This window comes from Citrus clementina, unplaced genomic scaffold (genome assembly GCF_000493195.1).
Source record: "Citrus clementina cultivar Clemenules unplaced genomic scaffold, Citrus_clementina_v1.0 scaffold_9, whole genome shotgun sequence".
Lineage (NCBI taxonomy): Eukaryota > Viridiplantae > Streptophyta > Magnoliopsida > Sapindales > Rutaceae > Citrus > Citrus x clementina.
Genome location: NW_006261964.1, coordinates 16,624,658 through 16,636,322, shown reverse-complemented (window position 1 = coordinate 16,636,322; position 11,665 = coordinate 16,624,658). Strand labels below are relative to the sequence as shown.

The following is an 11,665-nucleotide window of genomic DNA, read 5'->3' as shown; positions in this document are numbered from 1 at the left end:
GTCATTCAAGGACTTCTTGAAGCCAAGCATATTCCCTTATTGTTGCAAACTATATATCTGCTTACCAAACCACTGGGTAAAGATCTTTTCTTCCTCTTTCAGCACAAGCTTGGCATTCACTCTATAACCCAACTGATCTCAAGAGGGCTGTTAAGATACATTGCCCACCACATGAGGAATTCACGGAATTCAAATAGTCACAGCGCATGAACCATATGCAGCCACACGAATCACGTACCAACATGGAAAAGATCAACACACCAACTCAATCCAGCATCAACATGGCAAGTAACAAACCTTTGGAAACAAATATGCCAATTTGTATCGCTCTTGCCAAAGGCTTACAATAGAATCATCTCACACAATCTTGTAACGTGCAAACTCACCAAACAAAGATAGCCAACTATCATTCAAGTCTAGATTTTCTTCATAACATTGCCAACGCACTACAACAAAAGCTGTATTATCGAAGAAATATTTCCAATGGCATTGTTTACCCTCTATAATAAGCACTTTTTACAAGGACATAAATGAGTTGTTGGAAAATCATTAAAAAAATGATAAAGTTTTCAGAGGGTAATTTGCCCCTGATAATAATGAATTTGTGGTAGGAAATATAATACTAAATTAAAATAAAATCTTTGAACCTCCTATAAAAAAGATAAAAAAGAAATAAATCCTATAAATATAAAAAATATATAAATAAAACAAAAATAAGATATTATCAGTTCATACAAAAGTAACATAGCCAATTAAATAAAGCCCAACCCTTTGGTAGTAAATAAAACCCCTAAACAAAATAAGACATTGTAATTAATACAATTTGATTAAAAGAAAATTCAAACGAACAAATGGTGACACTATTTTCATCTTAGCATCTGCTGCTCTCTCACTCTCTGTATCTTGTTTGCATGTAGAAGCACCTCAAAGTAAATTTACTTAGAATTTTTAGCTTGCAAATTTTTAACTCTTTTTAGCTTTTCCTACAGTTTCTCCAATCCATCTCCCTCTTAATAATTTTTCTTTAATATCATAAATTTTCTAGGGTTTTAGAGTTGTAGATTCACAACTTTGTGCATCTTTTATGTCTCTCCGAGTCAACTCATCAACTCTTTGTACGCATCTCTTGGTCTGTAGTTTTGATACTTGTAATTTTTATTCTTCTTTCAGTTATTTACTTTTGTTTCTTGCATTTCAATCTTATTAAAGTTTTACTTTCTGGGCCTTAATGACTTGAATTTCACCAAGTTCCTTAAAACTTAATTGGTAATTTCTTGATCCATTAACATGAATTTGTAATAAAAATGTTTTGTGATAATTCTCGATGGTGTAGTTAATATGTAATTAACTACAGAGTTTGCATAATTTAGAAGCACAGAGTGCACAACCATTTCTTGTTTGGTTAATCGAGTTTGCATTTATTTGCTTTGTTTTATAGGATTGAAAAACACTATTTTAGAAAGTCAACTTTGATGAGTTATTAAAAATGATAATTAGGAACATTCAAAGGAAATCCAAGAGTGTTAGTCTCAACAAAAATAAAATAAAATAAAATTAGTGATAGTCATATTTAAAGCTCAGCAAAAATGATATTCAGTTTCATTTTTGTTTGATGTCAAAATTTTAATACTAATGGACATGTTTCAGGTTTTGATTGTTGTACCACTATACAAAAAAGCTTATGTGCTTTGTGGTGGCTGCTTTTCTAATTATATTCTGTAGGTTAGAATTTGTTCTTTAAAGTCTGCAAAGTGTTTTGTTTATTTAATGATGTAGTATATCTCTTGAGTGCTACTGTGGCTACTGCTTGCATAATGATTTTGCCTTTCATATAATTTTTTTTTTATTCAGACATGTTGTCAGTTGATAAATCATGGATGTAATTAGAAAAGTCAACAAGTAAATATGTTAGTGGAGTGAAAAATTTTCTTGATTCTGCTTTTAGACACATTAAATATGAGGATAAAAAAAATCCTATATCCATGCGTTAAGTGTACCAATAGGTATAGATTAGTTCAGAGCGAGGTGGAAAGACATCTTTTATATAAAGGGATGAGATTGGACTACACTACTTGATACTATGGGATATTATCATTCGAATACCCTATACATGCTCTGTTATAAAAAATACTACAATACTTTGAGGGTGTATCAATCGTCCACCCTAAATTAACAAAAGTTATATGCCAACCACCAAACCGTTAGCTGCCGTTTGAAAGTTAACAGAATTATAGCGAATTGACGATGTTACCCTTGAAAATTATCACTTGTATACCCTTAAATTCTTTTATTATCACTTGTATACCCTTTAATTATTACTTGTATCATATGAAAAGACCAAATTACCCCTCTGGTGTCATCTTATTTAAACGGTAAGTAACAGTTTGGTTAATAGCAAATACATTTTGCCAATTTAGGGTGGATGATTGATACACTCTCAAAGTCTTGTAGTATTTTTGATAACAGAGCATCCATAGGATATACGAATGATAATTTCCCTTAGGAAAATAGAAAGAGTAATAGTGATAGTGATAGTGATAGTGATGGTGATAATGATGATGTTGACTGTTATAGTGATGATGGTTGTGATGGTGGATATAATGATATGTTTGGCCAAGTTAAAGAAAGTTTTTCCAAGATCCTAAAAATGATGCATTAAGTTTTTATAAATTATTAGGAGAGGCACAACAACCATTGTATTCAAATTGTACGAGATATTCCAACTTATCTTTTTTTGTCACATTAATGCATGCCGAATGCATTAATGGTTGGAGTAACAAATCCTTTGACGCATTATTGGAGATTTTGAAGGATGCATTTTCTTCGTGTGAAAAATTGCCTACGTGTAATTATGATAAAAAAAGATAGTTAAAGATAATGGTTTGCATTATGAAAAAATTGACGCATGTGTGAATGATTGTATAATCTATTATAAAGAATTTGCAAATGCATCTCAATGTCCAACTTGTGGGCTTTCGAGATGGAAGACAAAAGGTAAGGTGGTGAAGGAAAAGCCAAAAATGTTCTTGGAAGGTTATATGTTACTTTCCTATTACACATAGACTTCAAAGGTTATTTATGTCATCTAAAGTAGTTGCACACATGAGATGACACTCAGAAAAGCGTGTTAAAGATGGGTTGCTAAGGCATTCTATAGATTATGAGGCTTGGAAGAGTTTTGATCACATTTATGAGTCATTTTATAGCGATCCCCGTAATGTTCGACTGGGTTTAGCTGCTGATGGCTTCAATCCTTTTGAAAATATGAATTTTGGATACAGTTGTTGGCCTGTTCTTTTATTTCCATACAATCTTCCACATTGGATGTGTATGAAAGAGTCGTATATGTTCATGTCTTTCCTTATCCCAGGCCCAAAAGGCCCAGGTAATGATATTGATGTGTACTTGAGGCCATTAATTGATGAGTTGAATGAGTTGTGGGAAAATGGAGTGAATACTTATGATGTTTCCACACGTTTAAATTTTCAATTGAAAGCGGTTGTTATGTAGACAATTAATGACTTTCCTGCATATGATCTTACATCTGGTTTAAGCACAAAAGGAAAGTTGGTTTGCCCATGTTGTGCTAAGAAGACTGCTCATCGTAGATTACATCACAATTCAAAAATATTTTATATGAGGCATCGTCGATTTTTGCCACTGGGACATAAGTGGAGATTTCAAAAGAGCCAATTTGATGGTATGATAGAAAAGAAAGCTACACCGAAAAGACCATCTAGTGAGCAAGGGATAAATGAACTTGAAAGTTTAAGGCCAATAATATTTGGTAAAACAGGGAAAAAGCAGGTCATTCATGGGTTTGAAAAGCACAAAAATTAGAAAAAACATAGTTTTTTTTTTCAGTTACCATACTGAAAACGTTTTTGTTGTATCACAATTTAGATGTCATGGAAATTGAAAAAAAAAATGCGGGATAATATACTTGGTACACTTTTTAATATTGATGGCAAAACAAAAGATAACCTAAATGCTCGCCTTGATATCGAATCGTTGAATATAAAGCATGAGCTTCACCCAAAATATAATGATGGAAAAGCTATTTTTCCCATTTCTTCTTGTAGTTTGACAAATGAAAAGAGATAAAGATTGTGTGAGTGGCTTATGAATGTGCAAGTTCCAGATGGATATTCAACTAATTTACTAAGATGTTTAAATATACTCGAGCATAAAATTCCGTGCATGAAGACTCATGACTATCATGTGTTCTTAGAGAGATTATTGTCTCTTACAATGCGAGAGTTTTTACTAAAAGAAATTTGTGATGCTTTGATAGAAGTTAGCACATTTTTCACATAATCATGTGCTAAGGTTTTGAAAGAATAAGATTTGGTTAGGCTTGGAAAACAAATGAGCTTAACACTTTGCAAATTAGAAAAAATATTCCCTTTTTCCTTTTGCAAGTTAAAAATGGTAACTTATTATGACTCTGTACAGTGCATGCTGCATTATTTTTTTATCATGTAGGTTTTGTAACTATGATTAATCTAACCGTTTCTACCATTTGTGTTTGTTTGAAATATTTTTGTTGAATGATTAATTGGCTTCTAATGGTTAAAAATGGAAAGTTTCGAACTATAAACAAAAAGAAGTCTCTAGCTACTAACAAAGGGAAAAAGACAAATGAAAATTACAAGATCAAATGACATAGTTGCTAGCAAAGGAAAGTCTCAAGCTAGCACACATAACAAGGATACTGAATTAGCTCTATAATTGGTGGTGAAGCTTTATGTTTTACTACAATAGATGAAGGTATTAACTTAATGTTTAATGCACAATTAAATTTAAATTAATGGCTAATTTGTATCTTATTTGATTTTGTACCAGCTTCAAGTAGCAAAAAGAAAAAAAATGGTCGAGGAAAGGCCAAAGCAGTTGCTCAAGGGCATGTTATAACTTTAGAGATATATGATGGTAGGTAAAATGGTTGACAAATGGATGGATGAGGGGTGGAAAGTACTAATAATGACTATTAGCAAAATACTTTTCTGTCATTTTCTTTCTTAAGCTTCACTATTCTTTTTAATTCATCAGTGAATTATAGTTGCTAGAATCATTATAGGAACAAGAAACTTATAAATACTGTCTATGTACTTTATACATGAGTTGTTCTTGATGGGTGTTGCCCACATTTTATTGTACACGCAAGGGCACGAATCTATTGTAAATAGATTTTGTGTTCGGTCCCACGAGAATGTAGATTTAATTCTGCATAGGGTTAATTTTCTAGGTGTATATGTGAGTTGGTTGGGAGTGAATTTTTTTATCTTAAGATTTAAAAAAATGGCGGGAATGAATTAAAGATGAAAATAATGCAAATGAAAAGCTTGAGTCTCTAAATTCATACTCAACATTTCACCATAGGCTTAATATTTATGTTTTTAGTTCCAATTAATTCATGAAGGGGGTATTTCAACTCCTCATAATTCTCACTTTAATAAATATGACATCAAGCGCTCAGTGTGCAAGGGGTAATGATCTTCCACTAAGTGTGGTGTTAAGAACACACTGTGCCAGATGATAATAATCAACAACATGGCAAGACCATCCACTAAATAGCTTAGATACACTCTCTGTCAATACTGAGTCAAGACGACCCACAAAATACCATAGGGAAATTTTCTCTCTAATCAATATGATGTTAAGTGTTCATTGTGCCAGACAACAACGATCCTTCAGTAGGGAGCAGGTATACTGTGCAAAATCTAGATAGGATACACTGTCTGTCGACAATGAGTCAAAACAACCACATAAATCAGAGAGAAAAAAAAAACTTACCTAAGCCCACAGATTATGTTTAGCCTTCACCTTCAACCCAAGTTTGAAATAAACTAGCCACTTATAATTGAACAAGGAGTAAAATGATAATTTTATTAAAATATGTAGAAAATACAAGATGGAGACATAATTATAGAAAATGGAGCTCGAAAATAGATTCAAGGGTGTCAAATTAGGTGGAGGAGCCCTCTATTTATAAATACAATAGGTAAATCATGGCCATCAAATGAAAATAATTCATACGCTCATGATTGCACCACATGACAAGCTTTGATTGGTTGGCACACATTATTAGTCAACACCACATCAACATTTCGGTCCCATAAGATGCTGCCACATCATCAGTCAATGCCACATCAGTATTTTAGTCCAATAACATCCTGCCACATCATCGGTCAATGTCACATCATCGGTCAATGTCACATCATTGGTCAATGTCACATCATCGGTCAATGCCACATCATCATACCGTATATGTGAAACAGTGTTGTACTTGTGAATATTACCTAATATGTGAACAGTACCGTATGCCGAATATCCATTTATGCTCTTCCTAAGGTTTTTGACCATTATGAGTTCAAAAATACCATCAGTTTTGTTGTCTGACTTCTCGTTAGTCATAAAATGGCCAAAATATCTCTGAAATATATAAAATACTTAAATTATAATAAAACACACATAATAAAAGCTTAGAGGATTTAAACATGTAAAAGTGAAAATGTTAGTGAGACTTGGAGCATAAAATGATAATTTTACCCTCTATAAATATGAATTCTCTAGCACTCAACAATGGGTTCAGAGTAACCAAGTTGATTTTATGCTTTTTTAAAAATTATATATAGAAAACAGGCACAACGACCAAGAGGAATTGAACCAAGTCCAAACTTATTCATACTACAAATTCGTCCCAATGGCCAAGCATAGAACAGAAAATGGGAAGAGAACATGTTTGACTTTGATCATAAAAGAAGTGTGTTTATTTATTATGATCTTATTGAATTTCAATTCTTTATTGCAGTAACAAATAGGTACTTAACTTAGTCCACTTGATTTATTCAAGATGTTTCATGTAAGGGGACATGGGCAAGTAACAAGGCAAAGGAAATGCATGTGTGTATTTGATATTAAATTTTCATAATATTCTGGATTTATTTGCATGATTTCATTACTATATGCACTAACACAAATGTTTGTATTTATTATAGGAAACAATGGAATCAAGGAGATTCACTGTTATAGATCAAGGCTTGCCAGTGGATGAATGGAAAATATCTCGTGAAGTGACAAGAGAAGCAGCACATGGTCGTGTTGTTGGTTAGGGAGCAGGCATCAAAGGCAAGGATGTGTATGGTTCGCCAATTTAAGGAGGTAACAAGAATCAATGTAGTAATTTGGAAGTAAAAGTAAAAGACTTAGAGAAAGAAATCAAGAAGTTGAAAAGAATGATAAAACTTGTTCTTGGAAAGTCTGCACAAGAATCATCTCAGAAGCTATAAGTTGTTTATTTCATTTTATTAATAGATTAAGTGAATGAAGTGTTCTATATTTTGAGTTCTCATGAAAAATGATTGGTGACTTGTCATTGCTCTATTAGTTGATGAACTTAAGTAATTATGGACAAGCTTCTAATATAGGTGAATGATGGAATAATTATTAGATTTTTTGAAATGGAGACTATGCATCGATATAAAGTTGTTTTTATTACAATATTTTTCTCATTAGTCTCAGTTTCTTGATTATATTTCATACAAGTTCTTGTTTTGGTAATAATAATGATTAAAATTCCTTCTTTCACCTAGGACATTGTTTTGACGGGAGAAGATGATGATGGGTATGAGGATGATGAAGTTGAGGTAAATGATTCAGAAACTGAAGTTATTTTAGAGGATGATTGAACATATTTAAGATATGGTGATATCATTTTGCATATACTTGGGTATATTTTTTTTCTGTAAAAGATAGTATAAAATTGATATTTTTGTTGTATTTTTGAATGATGAATGTGATTTTATGAATTTTTGAAATTAATGAAGTTACATTTAGTATATTTCGTATATTATTATTATGTTTGTTACATTACTTCCCTAATATAGATATTTCAACAATAAAAATAAAAAAATTAATGAAATAAGTCTATTTCCGACAGTGTATCTTTTATTTATGAGAGCATGTTGCAGTTGAATATAAAAATAACTAGGTTTATCTTATCTTATTTCGTGGGGCATTTAATTCCATATCCGACGGCAACATCCTCGGAAATTTTTTTTTTCTCCAACGACTCATCAGAAACTCAACATTTTCGATAAGACTTAATACGACGACGATCGACGGCATGTCCTGCTTGAAAATGAGTTTTTTCGAGAGTCTTTGTCTATTTCCAAGGGTACTTGCCCTCGGAAATGTTCCATTTTCTTGTAGTGTACGGCTAGCTAGTCAATGTCTAGGTTTAGAATGAATCCCATTATTTCTGCAAAATATGTCTTCCATATAACAATCACGTTTCTTAATATAGAAATTAAAACAACACCAACATAGTACCAAACAAAAAAAATCATATGCTTCAAAGACAATAAAATACACAAATGATACGAAGCGAAGCAAGATAAATGATAATATGTCAAATGAAATTTCTAACTTTTTTTCATTTCAATTATTGATATATTTTTTCAGCTTTCTTTTGAAACTTTCTGAAATCTGAATGTATTGGGAAAAACATTTAATCAATCAAATAATCACAAATAGATTTGAATTTCTTTTGTATACTGATCTACAGTCAAGCAAGCCAACTTTCTTAAGAGGTTCACTAGTGGCAAACTTTTTTTCATTGAAACATAATAACTATGCATGTCTGTGATTCTCAAGATTGGCTGTGATACCATAAAAAAAAGTTTCATTGACGAATTGTTGGATACATATACAATATGGGGCATAGAGTTTTGCTCAAGATTCTTGGCTTCCACCTAGTTAAATTAAACGAAACGGATAGAGGACTAACGGCTAGTGATTAATTCAAGGCTTTCATTATTCCTGCTTGTTATGTAAGGTTGATTGTGCTATTTGATCCTCAGTTTTAATTAGCCTCCCTTGATTGAGTTGACTTGGATATTATACTGCATGTTTTTTGAAGATTTTCTTAATAACATAGTGGAAATGTGATCAAGATAGATAAAACCCTCGCATAAAATAAGGATTTTAATGATAAAAAATTATTAAACCCGTGACATAATCTTTCTAATAGTAAACTGGAAAGGAGAATCCATGCACCCCCAAATAAAAGTCCAATTATAAATACTGCTTGAAAAAATTAAAATACTAAATAAAATAAGTAAACTTCAATTTTGTCTTCCATCAAACAATCTTAGCTGATGATGTTTCTGATTGGCTTAGAAGAATCGTGGGGATGTTATACTTTTGAAATATTAATTTTTAATAGTAATATTACTCATTAATATGAATAGGTTATTTTTACTTTTTTAATTTTTTACTAATTATTTTTTTTTACTTACATTGCAAAGATAAATTTTGAATCATTTGTCATTAATGTACAACCTAATTGTAAATATCCAAAGTACCAATATAAATTATTTTGCAGTTGTTTTGAGAACACAATAACTTAAGCAAGATCGTAACTTTATTAGTAAAGATAAAACATAAGAGCAGATGCTGGAAACAATAACAAAATGCAATATAACATAGTACACACAAATCCTTTATTCTTAATATATTAAAGGGTGGTCTAGGATATTTAAGTTTCCATCCCAAAAGACTATAGCATTTTAATTGAGTGACTCATCCTATATTTAAACCCGTGTGTCACCTCATTTTCTAGTCATTTCGGGACATTTCAACTACTACGTACACTTAAATCTTGAACGATATTTTGCTATTCCATCAAGCAGTACAAGAGACTTGCGGGAATACGGTTGCTCAATTCTTTATGGATAGACTTCAATGAGGGACCTCATGCCAAATATAGGTGTTATTTTGTAGTGACTGAAACCAGCATCGAAGAATAGCTTTGCCCATTCACTTTCAGTTCTCTCTTTTCCAGTAGAGTTAACGCTCAGCACAATGTCAAACAAGAACTTTGTTTCGGTTAATTCGTGTTCCTCTTCCTCTGCATTGATAACGATATCTATTATTATTACCTTTCCTCTCTCACCATTGCTTGCAATTGCTTCTCTGCGTTTCTTCAGTATCTTCAACCCATCCTCATCACCTAATCCATGAAAAACCAACTGCAAGCATGCCAATCACTCATTTAATCAATACCCACCACTTATAGTGCAGTTCCAGTTCCGTTGTTTGATCTAACATTTTAGTTAAAATATAGGATACTTTTTCTTTTTAATAAAATCCCAACAGTTCGTGCGTGTGTCTATCTATCCATCTATCTATATACATACACAAATCACACTTTTTAGAATGGAGATTCGTTGTTTTAAATATTGTAAAATAATTTTATAGTGTTGTAGATAAAACGTTTTATTACTCCGCCTATAAACACACACACATATATACATATACATATAAGTTATGAAAAAATAAGTTTCAATGTTATACAAGCCTTTACCAATATTGTAAACTTCGAATCTACACTTGAAAAAATGCGGGCAACCGCACTATAAAATGACTACGTAAATGGTCATGCTCAAGCCTAAACTTCTAGATTCTGTAAAATCCAAATGTTAATTAAATTTAGAGTTGTATAGCATTTTGCAGTTACTTTAAATCTGATTTGAATCATTCAAATCCTGATTTTGTAAGATCGAACGTCCGGATATATGTGCTGCGCACAGAACAATTGAAATAAATCTTCTGGTATTCACGAAAACGGTTAAGAAGTTGTTTTAAATTTTTAAAATTGGATCTTACCTTGAAGAGAAAGGCATCTGCCGGAGGGATAAACTGAAACATGTCACCTGCTATGTATTTAAAGTTGTCGGCCTCAGGCAAGTTAGCAACAACATGCGGGAGGTCGAGTACAGTGCATTTGATGCCAGGGAATGCTTCAGAGATGATTCTGGAAAAAGATCCGTTGCCACCTCCTACGTCAACCAATGTGCCCAACCCTTCAAAGATTTGCTTACACTCGACTTTGACAACAAAGCTTGTCATTATTTCAGTGTCACCGGCCATTGCTTCATTGAACCGCTGGTTTATTCCAGGGTTTTGATTCATAAATTCCCAGAACTTGATTCCATGAACAGTTTCCCACAACGTGAGCTCAGTCCCTTTGAACCAACTACTTAAAGACTGAAATGGAGCGACAAAAAGTGGGTCAACAAATGCTGAAACAGTTGGTGACATGCTGTAGGGCTTGTCTTTGATGAGCAGAGTAGAAGCAGCTGTGAGTCCGTATACTTCTTCTTGTCCATTGACTTTGGTTTTGTTAAAGCAGCCTGAGTGCACTAACAAGCGCATGAGCCTGAATAGGCTAGTCGTTTTTGTAGGCTGAATATCAAGTGCCGAGACCAACTCAGAAAGAGTGATGGCCCGTCCGTGGCTGTGAATTATATCCGCTATGCCCAGCTCAATCGCGCACTTGAGTGACGTCGAGCTTAAATGACTAAACATGAGCTTATACAGTTGAGCTTGGCCTTGAAACAACTCTTTTGCTCCTTGATCTTGATTCGCATCCATAGATACTGATGATCATTTAAATTAAGCTTGCCTGATTGATCACACACTATAATGGAGAAGCACATTATATATAATCACGCTTGCTCGCAAATGTGGACTAAGAAGTTGTTTGTTAAATATTTGAAGTCTGAAATTTTATTAATTTCAGACTTTTTCTAAAATATACTTGTTTTTTTTTTAAACTTATGTCTGATTTTTAGATATTTACATCTGAATAGAAAAAGTA

General features: G+C 32.6%; 1 protein-coding gene across 1 annotated transcript; it reads right to left on the bottom strand.

The window, feature by feature from the left end:
* Positions 1–9,731: 9,731 nt before the first annotated feature.
* Positions 9,732–11,448, bottom strand: LOC18031586 (trans-resveratrol di-O-methyltransferase). The gene is made up of 2 exons (XM_006420939.2): positions 10,672–11,448; positions 9,732–10,034 (listed from the first exon to the last, which is right to left on the bottom strand). Exons 1-2 carry the CDS (start codon positions 11,437–11,439, stop codon positions 9,732–9,734), a joined length of 1,071 nt encoding a protein of 356 aa, XP_006421002.1. The 5' UTR covers positions 11,440–11,448.
* Positions 11,449–11,665: the final 217 nt, after the last annotated feature.